At 39.3% G+C, this 22,931-nt stretch overlaps 1 protein-coding gene across 4 annotated transcripts in view; it reads right to left on the minus strand.

Moving 5' to 3' along the window:
* The window catches only part of SLC45A4 (solute carrier family 45 member 4), an 85,248-nt gene that overhangs the window by 17,799 nt on the left and 44,518 nt on the right, over positions 1 to 22,931 (minus strand). For all 4 annotated transcript variants that reach the window (XM_048286406.1, XM_048286404.1, XM_048286405.1 and 1 more), the window contains one exon: positions 18,381 to 18,998. In XM_048286406.1, the coding sequence (XP_048142363.1) occupies positions 18,381 to 18,624 (244 nt within the window). In that variant the 5' untranslated portion in view covers positions 18,625 to 18,998. The remainder of the gene's footprint in view (positions 1 to 18,380; positions 18,999 to 22,931) is intronic.

Below are 22,931 nucleotides of genomic sequence, written 5' to 3' on the forward strand. Positions count from 1 at the left end.
GAAACACTGAGGAGGGAAAAAACATATTGGATAAACAAGGTTAGTATTTGTGGCGTGAACTGAATGTGGAGCAGGTCACAAGGCAGACTCAGAAGTCTCATACAAATCAGTGAGAAAAAGAGCAAAACACAACAACAGCTTCTGTTAGGAGTGACGACTGCCACTGAGACCCTTGTAATATGGCATTTCCCAGCCAGCTACAAACAAACAGGACACTGGCTTCTAGTAAATAAGGGTTTGTTTTTTCCCAGACAAAAAAAGTGCCCAACAATAGTGGGACCAGGACTGCTCACGGTTCACAGGAAATGCTCACTGTGTCACCATCAGTCTAAGGGCTGCGTGAGGTCACGAGTTACACGGAAGAAAGATTAAGTCACATGCAGTAGTTTCTATTCAAAACCTCTTTTTGATAAGTTCTATTGGGGGAAAAATAGTTCTTTATAAGCTTAACAATAAGATCTGATATGGGAATAGGATGCTAAGGTCCTATTTTCATTTGTTAGAAATCATCACCTAGAGACTTGTTTATACACTTTAAATAAACACCATACAAATTTCTGAACGAACACAAGAAGCTGTCATGCCCTGCAAATGCTTTCTATTCCACAATTTCATCCTTGTATAAAATACTGCGTGCTGCTAAAAATATTTCACATTGATCTGTTTAAAAGTGCACTGCTTATACAAGCTGCTTTGTTTAGACTGCATTTTGAAGGAGTGTAGCAAGCAGAACCAATGCTTGTCAAAAAGCTGTGAAAAAGTTCAAACTCTGGTATCTGTTTTTCATCTTATACATCAAAATTGTAGGAACCACTGCAAACTCAAACAGTTTAGCTTTGGAGGGCCTATATGAGGAGTAGGGGTTTCAGAATAATTTCATAAATTCAGCCAAATATCCATTCCCTTACATTTAAAATAAAAATACAGACTTGCCACACATTTGCGTCTCCCAGAGAAACTGTAAACAAGCTGCAGTGCCTGTTTTGACAACCGCATCACCACGAAACTTTGACCATATATTCTTTGCTTCTTGCTATCTCCCCTCAGATTCTAGGACTTTTAATGGCTTAGAGTGGGACCCTGAGCTGCCAAAGAAACCACATCAGAGCCAATATATGTTGAACCAATGCACTGGATTAGGCCTGACTGGTGGTCTGAGCACTACTGAGGTACAGTCAGCACTTGTACATAGAATTTGTTGCATCCATGAGAAACCACCTTCTAAATTCTGAATTGAAATAGGAACTCTGACCAACAGGGAAGGGATAAGAAAAAGCACAGTAATTTCTCCTGGAGCCTATTACTACGATTTGAGCAGTGAGAGTACAAGTTTTTAAGAAGGAAATAATTTTAAGTACTGCTTGAAATCAGAGCCTGGTAGCACATGAGAGGGGACAGCCTCTAATTTGCACCTCTAATGCTACAGTATCTTACAGCTGCTGGGGTGACAAGAAATGAAGCCCTATACTGGACTTGGTTTTTATGTGAAAATTTTGCTTTTCATTCAATGAGTCCTGCCCATCCTGTATAAGGCACTTGCTCAAGCCAAGTGCTTGTTCAGAAGCCACTTCAAAGAAGCAGCAAACAGCACAACAGCACTGGAGAAAAACTGACCAACACTTGTGGTCACAGGATTCAGTTTAATTGCAAGAATGCAGGTGGAAGAGCTCAGAACAAAACTGTGAGATTTTTCATTGCTGCTTAGCTTCCTACATTAAAATGATTGCCCGGCAAGCTGTCAGGCATCTCGATTCGCTCAGTGTCTCAGGAACAACCTACTGCATAAACATCATCTCAAAACTGTGGCTTCAATCTTCCCACTGGTAAAATTCACATCCTGAAATTCCTCTTGTGCCTGTCGAATCAGAGCTCTTGTGCTGAGCCTGCAACATTCATGAGCTGTCAGCACATTATCCACATCTCACAGGCAGGAGTACGTGCGTTCTGCAAGACGAACACTGCTGTAACACAAACATCACCCACTTGCAAGAAGTCTCTCCTCTCCCTCGTCCTCCTCCTGGTTAGCTCTTGTCAGGAGGTATGGCTGCACAAGGGCTGGGATGCCAGGCTCTAAGCTCACTCAGCTGCTCTGTTATTGCTCTGGATGACATACAGGGCTGCCTCCTCTGTGCAAACAAGGAATTTTTTGTGGGACACAAGACTGGAGGGATAAAGCACAATTTCTCCATTGGATGGGGTTATGGGCACTGAGGGGAGTGATAATCAAGAGAACAAATAATTAATAGGAATACTGCAAAGACATAAAAAACATGGTACTGCAGAAACCTGACATCCAAGGGCAAAAAGCAGAAAACTCCTTCCAACACTACCAGCAGAAGCCAGCTGCAGCCACCCTGGAATGGTCAGGAAAAATCCACAGGACCAAAGAGACACTTTGCAAAGGAGACCGCTGGGGCACTGTCTGTCTTCCAGGACAGGGACCTGCTTCCTGCATTGCTGTGACATTCAAACCTTCTACAGCACATTTAGGCCTTTAAAATGCACCTACATTTCTGCTTTAGTCACTCCCTATCATAAGAACAGGATTCTAGACAAAATCTGCATCTACGTTAGAGATACAGGAACAAATAATTAATAGGAAAACTAAAATGATGACATAAGGTTAGAGATGTAGGAAAACTGTCTGACATTCCCTTAAAACTTATATTTAAAATTTGAGATTTCCTTAGGAGTTGGATGCAAACAAGTCAACACTGTTAGAGCAGAAACAACTTCCAAAAATTTGGCAACTATTTCATGCCATGTCTGCACCTAGATTAGAGCCACCCATTTTGAAAGACCAGCTAAACTGGTAATAAAACAAAGCTGTTGCTCTTCAACAGCTTCAGTATAGAAATATTAGTGTGGTGTTTGACATACAGAGTTCTGGAGGTGTTTTTAAGCTGCAGAATATTTCCTTCTGGCAAAGCTATTGTGCCTTTTGAAATTCCCCATGCAATAGCATGCCAGCAGCAACCATGGTGGGTTAAATAAGACTTCTGGAAAATGGAATTAAGGAAATAAGTGACAGGCCTCTTAAAGGATTTCATCATCCAGCTCTCCCATTTTCTGTCTCTGCTCAATTATTGCTTCTCAACCTCCTACAACTGTCCTCCCCTTCTCATATTTGGCAACTGTGGGAGTTGTCAGTGTTTCACTAAGCTCTGCTGCTGCACGGCTGTTCTGCCAAAGTTGTAGAAAGGTTTATGTGGCTTTCCTGACAATTTCTGGTTTATAACCCAGCTTTATGGTGCTGTGTCAGGAAAGAGAAGCGTATGGTAAGAGAAGTGAGCCAAAAGTATGTGTGGAAGGGGGAGAGGGAAAGCAAAAGCCTGGGAACAGCTGAGGTTTGAGGCATCCGAGAGAGAACACATGCGCTGATCTGCAGGCAGGCAAATGAGATTTTCCTTTTAGCATGATCACAAATGCTGTCAAGCAAAGCTTTTAAAGCTTTCATTATTTATTTTAAAGTTTCTAACCCTCCTACTTCCACAGGGGTAGCCTATGGTAATTCAGGTAGAAGACTATTTCTAGCTTACTGCCTTTTTAACAATCCAGTTTTCTACTTCCTTATCCAATATTGACATACATGTCTATTACTTGACTTATTTGCTACTCCTGCTGCTGCTGAGGAGGAGGAATCAAAAGCAATGCATATGACATGCCCTGCTCAAGGAAAGGCCAAAGAATCAACTACTGTTGTAGATTTTTTTTTTTTTGTAACTATAGCTAGTTAGCAATTCCTATAGGTTCCACTGAATTATATACTTATCAAACCCACGGTATTTATTTTTGCCAGGGTACAGTGTAAAGTGCCAGCTTTACTTAAGACAGAAGCTGAACCTTTTATGCTCAAACACTGAGATGGCCAAACAAGCTTTCCCCATGCTTCAGCAGGTAAATAAGCTGCAGAGAGAGCAAGGAAACACAATATTGCCAAGGGCTCTGATCTACTGCTGAAGCTGATTCACTCAAGTTTTCTAGATTATCTGTGCCATCCTTTTTGGCTCTTGTGAAACTTGGTTTTAACTTTTCCTGCTCTCTCGCTTATTAACCAATATTTAGAAATATATCACTTTGACACTAATAAGAAATTTGCATCACAGCATTTAACGAGCTGAAATGGAATATAGATTAAATCTGATGCAACTTCCAGTGTGCTGAACCAGCACTAATAAAAAAATTTCTTTTTAACCATCACTGTAGAGAAGTTTTAAGGGTATAACACAGGTGTTTACATCAACTAAAAAACTGAAAAATTTCTTCACTGTTCCAGAAAAACAGAGGTTATGCTCTGTATCATAGAACCACTCAAGGCTGACTTCACAATGTAAGGGTATTTATTCCCAGCCTATCTCCTGTTGCTGGCCAGTTAAGCAAGCTGCAGATGCAGAAGGACTCGAAGGTCACACACACAACACCAGCATCCATTTCCCATCGCTCCTAAGTGTCTAAATGTATGCAGGCCCGTGTATGAATGCAGCAATCAATAAGCTGTTTCACCACACTGATCCTTCCCTCGCCCCTATGGGATGTCATTAAAAGGCATCAGCCGTACGTGATGCCCCACTTGGGCTCGGCGCATTACGTAACGCTGCAGCACTTCCCGCTCCTCTGGCTGCAAGATTACACATCAATTACTGTGACATGTGTTGCCTGAAGAGATGCAGCATCCCAGTTTATCCAAAGCTCAATAGGGTTTTTCGTCACTGCTTCTAGAATATCGACAAATTTATAAACAAAGGACTTTGGCTTGAATTCCTTGAAAATTCCCAAACTCAAGAGGTTCTTGTACATACAACAGAAAATCTTTCAGCAACCTGTTCTGTTAATCAACAGTGGAGCTTTTGTTGCAGTGATTAACACATTAAAACCCATGACCATCTACTTACGTGGCTGAGTCAAATCCTAACCAAAAACTTGTCTTAACCCCTAGTTTTAATTCCAAGTAGAGTAAACCCTGAACTGTTAACTCTGGGTATTCAAACCAGACTGGAGCAACCCTCCCACCTCCTAAAAAAATCTGGTCAACGAACAACACTTCACCTTAAGAACAAGTTTTTAATTAAAATCATACTGGCTTAAGGGGGACCTATTCAATATGGGGCTGTCCAGCAGCACCATGAGGCAGCAGTAAGTGCAGCCTTAGCCCTCTGTGCTCTGGTCCTGTTCTGCTCTGCAGGGCAAGGAGTTTGTGCCCAAAGGAAGCTTTGAGTACCCTTCCACACTGCTCTACCCAGACCCCAAGGGGAGGTGAAAACCTGACTGACATAACTAAGCAAGGACAAGATGAACAGCGGGGCTAGGACATCGCAAATGTTCTGGGACTTGCTCATGGTCAAGATTTTTAAACCACCATTGTAGCAAACACTGGGCTAGAAGGCATCACCAAGATATTAATTCCCACTCACTGCAGCAGAAGTTTCCCCCTGACGTGTCCATCCACCCCACAAACTCCCAAGCCCTAGGGAATCATAAAGGTTCTGGTTCGCCCTGCCAAACAAATGACAGGCATATACATAGTCCAGCATGGCATCTGCTCAGTGTATCCAGGAACAGAATTTGAAAAAGGAAGGCAAGCAGACTTGAGGGTAGCCAAAAAAGTATATTTTTGTTGAGCAGGCAGCCAGACAAACTCTGGTCAGCACAATATTTGTGCCCTTGAATTGCAAGGAGCAAAGAAAACAGTTCATTTCCAGGCTTAAGAGTGAAATGCAAGGAGCTTGTCTCTGCACATTGATAAAAATTCTTCTCTCCTTTCCCAGTTTTTAGACTTGACTACATGCTTGGAAGTCACATGAAAAGAGTGACTTGAGGTGGCTTTTGGCCTGTGTACCCTTGCAGACACCATCTGAGAACCTTCCTCTTCTTGGGGATTAGTGACCAGACAGTTGATCTTTACACTTCAGCTGGGATCACATTTTCATAGTCCTTTTAAGGGTCAGAAAGTGGTGCAGACAGCTCCTGCTATAATTACCCTAGTTGATCCAACAGAAAAAATGTAATACCTAATAAACATTATAACTACCCAATATACACTTCATATTCCAAAAGCCATTTTTCCCTGAACTGCCAGAAGGGAAAAAAGCTGAATTGATCCTACCTACACTCCTTAGGCCATTGACATTGTGCAGTCTCAAAGTGCTTTACTTCCCTTTGCAATACTCAAAGCCTCTCAAAAAGGCACCATTCCCATGACAGACTTACAAAAAGTGTATTGTTAATTGTTACCATGCTGAAAAATCAACCTTCTGGCCTTTCTAAAAGCTTTTGGACCACAGGTTTGTTTATGACAGGAATAAACACTCTGCCTGGGATCATTTGGGTCACAACTGTGCTACTGGGAAGCTCTACCAGAAAGTCAGCAGAGAGTGGTAATACAGCATTGGATTTTAAATTATTTGCTGTTTTAGAAGTGTTGCAGAATTATATGTATGAACATATAAAGAAACATGCTGATTCTTGTAACTTTATTCATTGTTTTCTTTAAAAAAAAATCCCAAACAGGCAAATTTTGCAAATAACCCATCCTAAGCTCCTAAAGAAAAACCACATTCCTCTATGCAGTTGTCTTTATTGAGGTTAAGTCCTCATGTGGCTATATCAAGCGGAACAGATATCCTATTAGTGCTTTCCCCATTTGCTGCAACAAATGAACAACATGTTGGAGTTTGCAGGCACAGTTTTCCATGTACATTGCTCCAGGAAAAACACTGCAGTTCACCAGTGGTTGTAACAATCTCTAGATGTAAGAATGAGGACTATGAGACGAGAAGTTTTAATCAACTGAGGATTTTCCCTGCCAAAAAATGTGGGTTTTTTCTGTAGCTATGCATGCCACCTGCCTTGTGGTAAAGCATTATGGAAAACCATCCTCTCAGATGAAATTCTGGGCTGATTAAAGACAGTGTTGGTGTTTATGGAGCCTGCCTAAAACTTTCCTGCACTTGCATGTTTTGGCTTGAACATTAACTTACATGAAACACGTTCTATACATGTACAGGGGAGATTTAAAAGCAGAGCTGCTTTCCCATTGAAGCCTTCTAAATTCTAGTTAATAAACCCCTTGATCTTAGTATTTTGAGCTTGCAGGGTCATACTACAGCGTTGCTCTCATAGGAAATTTTGGTAACTAGAGCAGAGTCTCAGGCATCACTCCAAATAACTCACTCACTGTGTCCCAGAAGTGGCTTCCCCACCCTCACTCAGCTGTTTAAAAATTATATGACTGTATTTGTACGTGAAGGATAATGAGATCCATGGAGTCCTTTTGCACCAAATAACTGGAATTGACAGTCAGGAATAAAATGTAATAATACAAGATGAATAAGACTTCTTACTGCAAACCATTAAATGTGATCTTTACTCACATGTATTATGTTGCACAATCAGTGAAGCTACATGTGGAAGGATAAATTTACCAATAAAACCTGAAGTTAAACATGCAGAGCACACCAGCACATAAGACAGCAAATATTTCCTTTCCAAATGTGCAAATTATGAGAGTTAGGCCCTACTGGGGAGAAAGCAGAACAGAACTCTCTTCCAACAGCCAGACAAGTGCTTTTATTATATCATGAAAAGCAGTTTTCCTTTATAGCACTCTGCATGTAATTTTTTCTTTCCATTTGAACTTATAAAAGAATGGAACAAGTTATATATTATATACATGTATATATTATTATATGTTATATACTATTTATACATATATGCAAGTTATATATGCTACAGGTGTAGCAACACAGCATTATTCAGTCATCCAACAAAGAACCCAAATAATTTTTAAGATTGAAACCTAAATAGTTTGCAAAATTTGGCATCCTTTCATATCTGACGAAGTTGTACCAAACTCCTCTCCTGAAGGTTACAGCTTAAAAACATTTGAAAACTTATTTTAAATACATTTGCCACATCAACAGGGTAGGAATACACACTGCAGAAAAATAACCCTCCTCTCCATTTATCTCCATAACCTCTGGCACACACTGACTGCTCTCCAGACTGATGGAGTCCCTGGCACAAAATTTACGACACATGACTTTGACTACCTCAGAGAAAGGGGAACACTAGTTAGACTATTACTTAGTTAAATTACAGAGAAAGAACCACCCTCAGCCTTTTAACTGATTACACAATCTTATTTTCTCATGCCAACCCCAAATATCCTGAAAGCTCCCTCATTCTCTTCTTGAACTTCTCCACTGTTACACAGCATGTCTGTCTTGGGGGGACCCAGTGAGCCACTGGGGAAGGGGTGCCAACACTGCTGCTTCACCACTGGCTTAGCCATGACCTCTGAGATGTCAGCCAGTTGGGGCTTGAAAACTGCGTTTCTGGAATACTTCTGTTGGTTGTAATGGAAAGGAAAGGAAAAAAATTAAGTTCTGTTTTAATTTCACACAGATGACAAAGGTTCCTTCTGCTCTTATTTAAGGTCAATATGAAGTAAGCATCATTTGCTTTGTGTTAGAGGGTAGGTTTAGATTAGGTATTAGGAAGAAATTCTGCCCTGTGAGGCACTGGCACAGGTTGCCCAGAGAAGCTGTGGATGCTCCATCCCTGGAAATGTCCAAGGCCAGCTTGGATGGGGCTTGGAGCAACCTGGGGTAGTGGAAGGTGTCCCTGCCCATGGCAGGGGGGTGGAACTGGATGGTCTTGAAGGCTCCTTGCAGCCCAAGCCATTCTATGATTCTATGCTACAAAGGCATTAACATCAGGAATACCAATCCCTTTTGCTAAAAAACAGGAGATATAGTGCAGAACCACTACAGAAATGATAAACTGGCACGAAAGTCTAGCAACCAGAAATTTATTTTTTTAAAGTTTTACATAATAATCACTTAGGGGGAATAAAATGGAGCAGAGCACAGTGCATCTGCTCTTCTTTTCTACTGCAGCTTGGAAGAAAACAGCAGATCAGATATTTCAGTGACATCCAATCGCTGCATAAATTGTTTAAACTGCAGCTAAGTATGATAAACAATCATTTTGAAGTCACCTGATGCAGTCCATGTAAGACAGCAGGTATGCCTGTAATGACTCTTCCTTGCCAGAAAATGTCTGGCTTGGTAGGACACTGACTTTCCAAATCAGGCAAAGAAAACAGAGTGAATACCACAATTGTCTCCACTGCAACTAATTAACCCCAGTAAACAATCATTTATCTGAATACCCAAGACACTTTGGTTTAAATTCATGAAGATTCTTCCCAGAGTGCCCAAGTTTAATACTAATTTTAGAATATGTAATTTAATATTTATTTTCCTGCCACCTACATGAACTCTGAAGGGCATGAACTTGATCTCCATTCTCCAAAGAAATACTTTACTTTCCAGAAGTGTCCAGATATAACATTTGTAAGAGGTATTAGAACACTTCAGATGAAGAGCTAATTTAAAGCCAGCAGGATATTTTTGGAATTTGCAGATTATCCTGGTGGGGGGGAAGCTCAGTTCTGATAGACTGAATTATTGAAAGACCATTGTTTACAGAGCAGCACAACTGATAAAACCAGGAAATTAATATTTTTATCCAGCCAATACAGAAAACACATAGAAAATGATCCAGCTCACTTTATCACTTGAGATAGAAAGAACAGACACTGGGATTCAGGGGAGGATAGAAATTCAATGTGAAGATGACCTGAGCAAAAGTTATACAAAATTTACTGGCATAATAAAAGCCATCACGCTGCCCCATAGTGGGCCACTTGCCAAAGACAAAGCTGATACCAAGGACAGAACTAGGCCATTGTAGGGACTGAGCCTTTCTGTTGATCCTTCCCCGTATCAGCACCTCCATGGCAAAATGTATTCTTGCTCTGAAAGTGTGTTAAGACATTTTTGAGCTGAGTGTGGAAGCTCTGTCCTCACACGGAACACTCCCCAAAACCTGGAGAGAAGGCACCTAACTTTTCTGTAAAAAACTGTAATCCAGCAGTCACCATTCCCTAAAAATAATAGAAACTCAGATTCAAATTCTTTTGTTTACATGCTCTGCATCTACTACACCACAAAAAATTCACCATGAGGCTTCAACTGAACATCATCAAATGTTAACAGAGTTGGGCTCATCTATTTATGGAAAAATCTGCATCTGTGCTGCTCTGTAACTAGTTACTCAAGACTTTAGGGAGAGGAAGATGTTTATGGAGTAACATGAGCTATAGGGGATTTATCCAAACCTATGTAGACATAATCCATAACATGGATTTGCCCTATTTAGTTAAATGGGCTTGTATTAAATATTATCAAACTGAATCAGTAGCAGAAAACATTTCCAGTAACTTCTTGCAAAATAGCCTGCGGGAAGTATATCTGAAACCTCTTCAACTGTTGGTTGGTGAAAAGAGGATGATTAAATGGGGTCCCCCAAAGGGGCATTACAACAGAAAGGCTCTTGCAACAAGTACACAGGAGACTGAGGGTAACAGAGCTCAAGGGGCTGCAGCTCTGACAATCCTTTATTAAAGCACTACATGAGTTGGCAAAAGCCTGCTGACGCTCTTTTCATTTCCAAAGTAGCTTTAATTCTACTTCCTTGAAAAGTAAGACTCCTGTTTACTAAGGAGCTCTCAGCTATTCTTTTCTCATAACCTGTCTCACAGTCCACATTCAACAGAAACCCACTCATGTGAGCTGTGGGGTCGCCAGTTCCAAGGTTGGGCATCCAAGTATCAGTTCTGCATCTGCAAGTCTCTGCCACCAGAACCCCATCCAAGAGCTGAAAGGTTTCTTTTTACAGTACAGAACAGGCAATGGCCTGCTGGAAAATTGCCCTGGTGGCAATTACTTTGTAATAAAGAGCATGGAAGCACTATTGTGTTTCACCTGTTATCACTATGGCAAAGTTACCTCTCGGTCAGAGCTGAGGGTCAAACTCAAATTCTGAGCAGAAAAACTCATGCATGTACATTCAAGGGTTCTCCTGACATCTTGCTCCAGATGAGGGTGTTTAGACAGAAGTATAAAGATGTTGGGCATGTGGGTGGAAAGCAGATTAAGAGGAAGGGTTTAGGCTAAGAGAGAGATTGAGTAAATGTGTGTTTAAATCCACTCAATTTTAGTGCATTTCCAGGAGGCCAAAGTCTGTCCCTACTTCTCTCATCTTTTCCCCACTACTCACAGGAAATCTTAGTAAAAATCCTGCAGTTCCTTTATTCCCATCTGTGCCCATTTCTATGCTCTAGAACTGCCCTTGAAAGCAGCAGAAAGGCTTGCCTTGAGTATCTCACAACAAGGTGGGTCTGCTATGTGTGAGAGGAAAGAATTTCAAGTCAATTCAGTGACCCAGTGATAAGAGAGATGTAAAAACTCTGTTTACAGTAGAATTTAATGCTACTGGCTGATATGAAAATTAAAATTTTAAAAATATGCTTTAATTTAATACAGTCCCATACCCAGTTCACCACCATTAGCTTATAACAGTGTTATTAATTAGCCCTTATTTCTGCTGCTTTACTAGCTCTTTGGGTAGGAGAAAAGGCATTTGGGAAAGAAGGGGAACACAGATCTCAAAGTACCCCTAAGTCATGCCAAACAGTTTAGCCTCTCCTAACCCTTGGCTACTACAGATAAAAGGGAGACAGCATGCTAGACTGAAAGTATTTACAGGTAGAAAGAAGCAGCTACATAAGGATAGAGATGTGCATTTCCTTCTTAGAGAGTGATTATTTTTGGAGGCTTCAAGCTCTTCTGACAAATCACAGACTAAAATGTCTATTGCTGCAGGAAAAAAAAAGGATTTTAAGAACAGAGGTGACAAACCTCCATTCTTCGCTGACAGCCTGCATTTTTACACTGTTTGCTTTGCTCTGCACTGTGCTGCTTCTGTCAGCCCACAGTTTTTAGACCTGTTCATATTTTTTGTGTCATATACCGGTCACTTGCTCTAAACTCAGACCAAACTCTTAAAATGAAAACTTCCAAGGATTCAAAGAAGTGTTCACTCACAGTTTTTACTGTGAACACTATGCTAGGGAAAAAAAAAACCCAAAACAACCCACATTAACATTCTCACAGTACACAATTAAAAGCTCAAGGACTTTTATTAAAGATTTGGAATGGGAAAAAGCAGCACCATAGCAAGTACGAATCTTATTTTAGAAGTAGCTTCTCCAGCAGACCTTATTCAGCCAAAAAAAAAAAAAAAAATTACCTACTGGTAAGTAATAAGAAACATATTTCATGCTATGGGAGAAGCCTCTGAAGCCATTTGCACTCAGCTTCCCCTCTCATTGCAAGGCTTTTCATCCAAAGTCACAGAGTCTGTAGGACCCTAGAGCCAGCAGGAATCCTCACATTATCCAGCTGAAAATCTGCCATGTGCTATCAGTGGTGCCTCTGAAGGCCAGATTCAGTGTTACTTGAAGAAAAACAGAACATTGATATAAAAAAAGCTATAAGGAACAGCTATTGCACAACTGCCAAACCACTTGCCTTGATATGAAAATAAAGTACATGCTCCTAACTGCCCCCAGGATTAAAAATCTTAACAGTTCCATAGCATCTTTCCTTTAAAAGGGTTTTAAATGTATCTTTAATCCAGCCTTCCACTAAGGGCTATCTGTGTTCAAAATCTGCGCTGCTATTGCTTCGAGGACAAACGATATTTTATGTAAGAGCGATACATGATATGAAAGCCTGACTTGCTTGTTACTTAAAAAAAAAAAAGTACAGTAAAATTAGTCTTACACAACCCCTTAGTGAACATAAAATTAGTCAATAAGTAAAAAAAGATGGGTGGGGAGGTTTTATAGAGCAATTAACATGTGCCTCAGGCACAGTATTTGCAGTCTTACACATTCCACCACATGAGATGTGAATACAAACTTTGCGATCTTACAGACTAACTCTAAAGCTAACAAGGCTGAAAAAAGGATTTAATTGTTTATTATTCCAGGTTTTCTGGATCCACTGTATATTCAATTCTTGCCTTTAGGTTAGCTGCGTTACAGTCCTCTCTTGGGACAGGTCAGCTCTCAAGCGATTATTTCTTCCAAAGAGAAAATTCAGAGCCTGCAATTCAGTCTCAGCATGAAATGCAGCCATGCCTGAGAGCACGGATGCAGCTGGATTGAACAGGAATTTAACTCTGGGAGTCAAAGGACAGATTATAGCAACTCAGTTTCTTCCTGGTAAGACAAGGTAAGGTAGGCCACAGCTGAAATGGAAGATGGAGCTTTGCATACAAGCAGTTAAAAATACATAACCTTAATGTAACCTCTGGCAGAGATGAGGAATAAACTCAACTACTCGAGCTAAACTGAAATAGATTCAGTGCTGCTTTGTGTTGAAGAGCTTCCTCCATCTGCAAGAGGCTTTCCAGCCACTCAGCTCTTTTTCACTTGAATTATAGCCTCTAACAGCCCATCCACAACCCTTTGCTCCCTTCTTTCCCAGGAGATCTTTCAGGTTTTTAGATTTCCTTTGATCTCAGGCTTAGCCTTAGGAAGGCTATCTGCTTCCACACTGAATTGAGTCAGCAATTGATACCTTAATGCCTTTGAAGAAACAGACCTGGAAGTCAATTCTTCTGTAACATTTCATGCTTGGTTTCTAAATACATCTCCATAATCTCCCTTTACCTACAAGCATTCTTCTCAGGCAGGTATCGACACTACATTTCAATGGGGAGAGTCACGACTGCACACTAAAAGAGTTCACTCTGGAATATTGAATCTCTTCAGCATAACGAATTCTCAGCTACCACAGAGATTTCTCAGAATCAGCAATTTGAATTATTGCTTAACACACTTTTTCCATACCAGCAATTTCACATGAATTTCAAGACCCTTTAAGCACAGTCTGCTAAGCTTTAGGCTGGATGAATTTTGAATGTTATTTCTTTTATGAGATATTATATCTAAATATTTTAGCTGTAAAATAACAGCCCAAACCCCTGAACAGTTTTCCTACATATATGAGACACGAGCAACTACAGCATTTTGCTGATGTAAAAGGACCTAATGAAAGAAATAATTTCTTTTACAAACAAAAATAATCTACAGTATTCTGCTCTGCATAGCTCAGCCTTTCTTTTTAGTAAAATCTAATAATTAGCAGTGAAATACTCAGTTTCCAGAAATTCTATTCTTCAGTGTTATTGCCTAAAAACAACACCAATGCTCAGGGTTAAGCTTAAAATGACCAACTTCAATATTTAATGCTAGACTAGCCAATGTTTACTACATTGAGAATCCATTAACTCTCGCAGTAAAACAAAGTGATGCAATCACAGAGAGGCACTCACATATGAAATGCAGAAAAAACACAGCTACTCCTGTACCACACCAGACAAACATCCCTAAATTTAAGTGGCATTATAAAGGTAAGCAGCATATGTAAACTAATTTTCCTTAAGTTTTCTTAGGAAACTATGTAAATGTACACAGATTTTTTTTTTTTAAGAACACTAGTTAATATATTTAATTTATGCAGGGGAATGAGGAACAGCTCTGGTGCTGACAGTCACTTCTGTGCCTATTAACTATTCATAAAACACTCAATAGCATTGAAAGAGCCTTTGAAGCAACAGTAGAGGCTTGACAAAGCTTTTATCATATTAAATATAAAATGTGAAATTTCATGTTTACAGCTACCACTACTCATTAGTCAGACAGTGAGTTTTTCATGCTGAAAGCAGCAGCCCCCCCAAGTCACAAAATACAGATTTCTTTTTTTTCCTTCCATAGTCCTAATCAAACAGGCACACAGATCCCACCTTTCAGAAGAACTAAAATGGATTTACAGCTTGCATTAAAACCAAAATTTTGTCTGAATTAAAATAGAAATAATCTGAAATTACCAAGTTATGTATTTATTAATGGTTTAAAGTGTTATTAACAGAAGTCATGTATTGTGATTTCACTGAACAAGTTTCTTCAAAAACCAGTTTCTCCAAGTTTACACCATACCAGTCTTTGGTTTCTCCTCCTTTTACTTTTATTCAAGCAAAATCCTGTGCAAAAGAATTTTATCATGTGTCCAAATCTTCCATGAACTTATGAACTGGAAGTAATTTTAGAGATTTAATTCTTTAAAAGCTAAGTTTAATGGTGGAAGAAAATACACTGTCATTTATAAACAATAGCAGGGATTTTAATTCCTTCTCACAGATAAGCAACATTAAGTACCAGACATTTCAGAAGACAAAGGTCTCATCCTGCTCCTATGGAATTTGTAGTTTATGTGCAGGGGAAGCAAACAGCAGTGTTAATACTCAAGGATAATATGAATCATTCAGTTTGTCAAAACCCTTGGACTCATGAACGAGTAAAACTCGCGTTCTAAAGGTGCTGAAAGCTTATTTTCTGGTAAAATTTAACACTGGTAGAAACTGCTTATTGAACAGGTTTCAAAAAGGTTAATGGAGATTTTTAGAGATTATAACTTCTGCAAGCATCAACTAATACAATTTCATCTGGACTCAGACCAGAATTCTCATATTTGGCATTTTTTTACATAATTTGAATTCTTCTCAAGTTCACTGCTTCATTTTGAATTCTCAAGCTGCAGATACTAAGACACCAAAGAGCAAGCTGGAATTAAAAAAACCATATATATTTGGCTTGTAGTTGTTGCTAGGCTACTAAAGCCCAGTTATGACTGCAAGGCTGTTAGAGATTTGTAACTGCATTTCTGACACAGCAATATAACATCAATTATAGCAATAAAGACAATGATTAAAGTCAGAAGTCAGAACTTATTTCAGTAGGGGTGCAGTAACTCAGGTGCTTCAGCACCATTCCAATTCCAGTATCCATTGATTCAAGCAGCTTTCACTGATACTTTCAGTTCTTTTTTTTTAAGATTTCAGACCTTCAGGAAATTTAAACACAATGAGTTCAACCACCACTGAACTGGAAAGGGACCATCCAAGTGACCATCTCCTTCAGCTGATAAAATCTCGTGGATTACAGAACAAGTAGGACAGCTCATTCATCTGCCAAATCATAACTACACCTCTGATCCAGGGTACTCAAACTGCAAGAAAAGTCAAATACTTGCAAGCATAAAGTGTGTAACACCATACTGATGTGCCTAAGGTTTTCATGGTGGTATCTGATAAGAATCTCAGATTATTTCAGTGACCAAAGTTTTCCCACGTACAGTAAAGCACAAGCATACACTGCAAAGTTTAATTGTTAATATTCAACACACTCTGTGAAGACTCATCTTTTTTTGGGTACCCAAAAGGCTTCTTGTTCTTCAGTGTATTATAAGCAAAACTGGTTGAGTCACTACACTTCCCCAGGTGCCAATTCTCAAATATAGTTTCTCGAGCCAATTTAATCTCACAGAAACTGATCTTTGCTTCTACCAAAACAAGAAGCAAAGGGAATACTACAGCAGTTCGACAGCTATACTGCAACCCCCTCCAGTGAGGAATAAATATAGCTCATGCTGAGGCAGACAGATGTTGAGGTTGATAAAGGTAAACAGAACCATGTAAGAGGTAATTAACAAAGAGGCCAGATAAGTCACCCGTGAATAACTTAACCCTTCAGTGAATCCAACACTGTTTTTAGCCATGCTGTGGGCACAGGAGCCAAGCAGAAAGATTTCAATTAGCTGCCAAAGCACTGACATTTGTAACTGCTACCTCCATTTCTTATCTCCGCGGCAGGGAACATCATTATCGCATGTAAAAGGCATCACTTTGTCGATTTGCAGCTTTTCTAGAAGTGGGAGCCCTCTTCTTCCCTTCCCCCAAATCACGATGTTTTTTTGATCACTGGGGTTAGGGAAGGAAGGGAAGAGATATTTCTCAATTATCTGGAGGAAACAGCTAGAAAAGCTCACAAAAGAAATGTAAACTGGAGACTGGTCAGTAATTAAGAGGATGGTTTATTTATACTGTCTGACCTTACCCTATGGTAAGGTAAAGTCAGTTTAGCCAGCCATACATTTTAATCATGCAAGTGCCAGCACAAACAAAGCAAATGAAAACCTGCAGGTCACTTACAAAACCAGTGATCTGCTCCATGCAAAGCAGGATGCAAGTTTTTGAGTTTATGGTAGGCAGTTATTGAATCAATGCTGCCAGTACAAGGGACTGAAGTTTCTAGATCTCAACTTACGCAAAAGACACAACCTCGGAACAAGTTAGGAACGTTACAAGCATTCCTAGATGAAGTTGCATGTGTTTTATTTAGCAAATTTATTTAGGTTGATCAGAAAAGCTTTTTTGGAACTTTTTAGAATCTGTTTTAACTGTGCAAACAATAGATCCATGAAGACCATCTGATGAGCTCTGAAAATTAAAATTTTCAGGAAAACATTGAGGCTAAACTCATCATTATCTCCCATGGCACTAACTGCACTGATTATTCACTCCATTCACTCAAACCAACTAGCAATTTCATAGGAAAACACATTTTTAACTGCAGGAAGACTGCATGAAAGGACTTGTACATCACACGCTCACAAGCTGAATCTAAGATGCCTTTTTCTCATATCAAACAAAAAACCCCCATGTGTTTCAGTCAAGATGCTAACCTGGGAATTTTTAAACAATGTTGTAAATAGTATTCACTGAACATTATTTTTTTAGTTGGTTGAGTGCTTCTGTTTGGCCACAGCTGAGCAAGCTGTAAGGCACACCTGCACAGGTAAGCCAAAGCAAACATATAATATACAAAATATATAAACAATTATACAGCGCACACACACGGTTGGTTTATTCCCCATTCAGTCTGGCATTTCCATTCAGTGTCATGTTGTTTTCTGATATCTGATTGACAACACAAGTTTCTGTATTTGATAAAGGTAATACCAGATACTCTTAATACTGTAAACAGTTTATATGAAACCTAATGACAATGCTCACCATGAAATTTAACACTGACTACCCCATTCTAAACCCCATCACTGCCCCCATTACCATCTAAGGCGATTGATATCATGGTTTATTCATGTGTATTCATGTGCTTTAAACTGCAGATTAATCACACAAAACAAGACTCTCCAGTGGTTAGAAATGAATGTAATAGTTCGCTGGAAAAAACAATTTATCTGTTTAGATATTCTAAAGTACTGTAACCTGAAGCATTTCTCCATAAATTAAAAAAATGCTTCACTGCAATCCTTTACAGCCTAATACTTTTTCTAGTTTCTAGGACACTTACCTTGTAGGAGAGAATTTTAGAATTAAATGAGGTTGCATTTTTTACAGAGGGAAGCAATATTAGACAGAAGATGAATGCATACTTAAACATGATCACACAGTTGAATCTGTGCTACAGACAATAAGCAAAAAAACCAAAATCCTTTTTACCTTGTGTACTTTCAGTTGGCAGACGCATCTTCCCTCTTTGCCTGGCTTCAATCAATGCAAAAATATATAGAAAGCTTTGACTCAGAGAAATGAGAATTACTTACCAATTTGTAACAATACAGGTGTTACCAAAGCTGTCTCCATGGCATAACAAAATTCCCTGCCAAACATTACTGCACCATGCATCACCCACAGGCGTATTGGTATCCGGTCTATGGATCCTTCACTAATGGTCTCCTCCCTACTTTCATTCTCCTTGTTTTCTGGTTTCTGAAGCTGTGCCACAGGTAGATCTTGAACTTGCATAGATTCCGAGTCAGCATTCTGAGGAGCCATTTTCATTACCATAAAAATATATATATTTGTTATATCTATATAAATAATACTACCATAACTCCACGAACAAGTTAGGGTGTCTTCTCTTTCAGCTTCTGTTCCTCAGGCAAGTAATGCTTATATTCCTCTTGTACAAACAGGTATCTTGCAACTTCTTGTATAGATATGAGACATTAAGAATGAAAAGCTATTTGGTAGGAATTTCAACATATGGCTTGCTGGTTTACTGTGAGTTAGAGTTAAAAATCCATAATTGCCATTCAGTTAATACCAGTTCCATAATTATTATTGAAGAAGTGCTGAAGTTGTTATTTGTGCTACAGAGAGGTGGAAAGGCGACACAAAGAGGTGCTCCACTGTTAATCCCCATCGAGTGGCTGATTAATCTGCAACAAAAAGCAAGCATTTAAAAATTTCAATAGGATTTTTCAGGATATTGTGTCCCCCCCCCTTAACCATATAACCTATTTCCTGCTCCATGCTTTCCATTGTCCTTTGCCTAGCGTAGGGTCCTTTATGCCTCGTTCCCTCCTACCTCTGAACTTTCCATTGAAAAGCAGTTGCGCCTTGTATTTAAATGATGCTTTACTGTACTCCAGTTCCTCTGGTTTGCGGTCCTACACAAAGCCACAGAAGAATATCAGGGTACTTGCCCAAGATCCTCAGAACACCAAGCACAAGACTATGATTCCAGGAAATGTAAAGCAGGCTGCATTTCAGAAACAGCATAGGATATTCCAGTTCTATGCCAGGAGGATGATTCATCAATTACCATGGTCACACAGACATCTTCATTTAGACTCTTGGAAGTTGCAAGTTACTTTGCAGTAACTATCATACCATTTTACACTGAAGGTATTTCTCAAGCAAGTATGAGCAAAATAAGACATGATGAATATAACTAAGAATTAATATTTAAATATTTAAACTTTAATGAAGATATACACAGCATATGAATTCATCTTCTTTCTGCACACAAGACCAGAGCATCTTACTCCCACATCCTGTGAGGCTGCTGAAATTTGTGAAAGCAGAATGATACAATATCTTCCACATTAAATTTATTAAAATATATTCTAACCAGGTAAGAAGCTTCTTCTGTATCTTCCCCTCCTTTGTGCCATAGACAAAAATCTAAGCATATATACAAATACTGCACCATGCCAATCAAAATGTGTTTAAGCACTTAGAGGAAGAAAACAAAGCATCTTATAAAAAGTCAGACTACATAATGTTTGTATTAGAAGGATGCATATTTACATCTCTGCACACAGGGTGACTGAGCTGTGACCCCAGGACAAAACCCCTCCGGGATATGCTTCCATGAAATGATGGCTCTGGCAGCAAAGCTGGCCTCAGTAGAAGTCCCCACACTGCAATTCCCTGTCCCTTCAGTTGTGGCAACAAAAACTCTTAGTGGGCTTGAGCACAAACCAGATCATTAAGTGGTGAGCCTAAAACTGAGCCTTAGGAAACAGATGACATGTTTGGTGTTTAAGCACATCACAAGAGCAGCTCTGTTTCAGTGTGACCTGAGACACTGTTCTACTAAAAGTGCATCACGAGAACACCATCTTGAGCACTCCTTCCTGCTGACACCCTCCTTTGGACTGTTTATTGCATATACGGCGTTCTTTCATTCCAAAGCATCTTTTTTGGCCTGGGTTTTTAGTGCTTCCAGGCTCCCCAAGATTACTGGAATTCTCATATTTGATCACCCCAACAACAAACTAATGCTAAAATTTTATTTTCAGCTGGACAAACATTTAAATCCCATGAGAAAGTTAAAATAACTTACTGAACTAGTTCCATAAATCAAGTTAAGTTCAAGTTTTTTCTATAAGCATTAAATAGCTCAGAACAAAAAGCACTCGAGAAAGCATTTCTCTACCTACTCAGAATTCACAGAAATTAAGATGTAAGTAGTTTATCATAAATGTAAAGTACTCTGCGTATTAAAAAAAACATATCCACTTTACATAACACAAGTTCTGAGTGAGTAAAGCCTACAAAATACATGTTCCGGAGTAGGAGCAATTATTTTAATTGCGGGCTAGTCATAAAATGCTTAACTGCTGGCAGACTCAGGCAACATGACATTCAGTAGAATTTAAAAGTATACATGTTAGCTCTTATTCAAAAAATCAGCAGAACATGTATGTTGTATTACACACTAAGGGTCATGGACTACTCTCCTGCACAAACTGGCTTTAAAGTCTCTGCTGTTTTCTCATGCCTGATTTCCTCTCCTGTGAAGGATTTAATTCCCCTTCCCTAAACAGCACCTTCCATATGCAGTTCTAGGGTGAGGCACTGAGAGGAAGGCAGTTCATCACTCCAGAATATTCTGTGATGCACTGGGGCAGCCTGCACATGGCAAGGAGGATGACACCAAGCCAGGAGCATTAGTCCCGGGAAAGGATAAAGAGGCAGGACAAAAGAGGATATCTGAGATTTAGCCCATTTGAGCAAGGCTCTTAAGGGATGACTGAAAAAGTTATTTCTGAAGTGGAAGATGATGGGGAATGATCAGATAATTTAAGAGCCAGGAATAATAGGTGGTAGATGGAGGTAGACTTTGAAGCTGTAATTGACACAGATAAGAACAGCATATTTTAAACATGCCAGAAAAAGCAGTTACAGTGTTCAAGTGCAATAGCAAGAGGCACAATGGACAGGTTTTATCTAGAAGAACTGAGAATTACTGCTCCATTATGTCAATTTTGTGGTAAGCATAACGCTAGACTTCCTGTAGCACTTTCATCTGACTCCAAGTGCATGTCTAATACAAAAGCCAGAGAATAACAAGAGCCTCTCAGAAAGGTCTTCAGTTCTTTCCCAAGCCCTGCTCAGTTGTGTTCATATTCATTTTAGACTGATATATATTCTGCTACTGCTTTTTCCAAGTTCATTTTGAATTTGGCAAATTTGAATAGTGGCATTCAAAGAGGGAGACAAATTCATTTACCTGATGGAAGTAAATATAACAGGCTTTTATGCAGCGAAGAACTCCAAAGTAAATGGCACCTGAAGAGAAGCTGGATTAAAATACCAATGCTGAATTCTCTGATGTCTGCATCCAGCACAAATTGTTTTTCATGGCTGGTTTTCAAGGGCATTTTCAAAACTAACAACAAATAAAGCAGTAGAATGAAAAATTTCATCCATGGGAAGAGATTCCTGTTGGGCACTGTACACAGGTTGGGTGTGAAGAGAACTTTAGATACAGAAATATTTCTGATCTTGCCAAGTGTTTATGGGAGGAGGGGACTGATGACACTCTCTCTTCTTAAGTTTAATTGCACATGTTTTACTTTGACCTTTGGCCATGTTTTAGCAATGACAAAAACCTATAAAGCAATAATTAATATTTCAACAAAACAGACAGGTAATATATTCAAAAATCTAATCTGTAACCAAAATTTTATAAAGCTTCTCAAATTGCTTGCAGTCTTACCTGTTATACTTTTACTACCTACCTTCCACTGAGGCATAATATGACTGTGTCAAACACAAAACATGTTACAGGCTTGACAAGACAATAATCCTGTGCCTCAAATAGGTACTGTTCACAGACACAGCCTGTGAACCATTAGAGAACCAAAGCAAAATAACTGCCTTTCCTCAGGGTTTGCCAAAGAAGAGGAAGTGTTATATAGGTCATATCTGTAGCCCATGAAATTCTGTGGTTTTCTTTTCCCTAGTGAGCACTACGATGCTTAAGATGCACAAAGAGCTCATGCTACACAATTATACAACATGATGCCTCAGGCAAATGACTTCTATCACACATCTCAGCATGTTTTTAAGTTCAGGACTTGGGGGTTTGACAAGCAGTGTTCCTGCATTTGTGATGCCACCATATGGAGGTCAGCAGACTGGTAGTACACCCATCAACACCGAAATAAATGGGGTTAACTCATTTAAAATAAATGAGTTAAAATAAATGAGTGATCCTGACCAAATCTTTGAAGAGTGAACTATTTTTGATGCATGTTTCCAGACCTCTCTTGCTAACAAGGAATAGGAATGCACTGCTTGACAAGTAACTAGAATTTCTGAACCAGTGCCAAAGCATATGACTGTAAGCTGTGAAGTACACAACACGTTTCAGGTAATCACACGCGTAGTTTTTTGAGCTGTAATAAAGCTTGGCAAGTAGAAAACAGTTAAATGGGCCCAACTGAATACCATGAGAAGATTTCAAATCTTTTGGAAGGTTTTCTTCCTATAAAGCCATTGCGCACTCCCTCAGGCATTTACTGGTGTAAGAAACAGTCTCAGAAGAGTTGGTATGCATTAGTTATAAAAACCCAAAA

Source organism: Corvus hawaiiensis, chromosome 26, assembly GCF_020740725.1.
Source record: "Corvus hawaiiensis isolate bCorHaw1 chromosome 26, bCorHaw1.pri.cur, whole genome shotgun sequence".
NCBI classification, from domain to species: domain Eukaryota; kingdom Metazoa; phylum Chordata; class Aves; order Passeriformes; family Corvidae; genus Corvus; species Corvus hawaiiensis.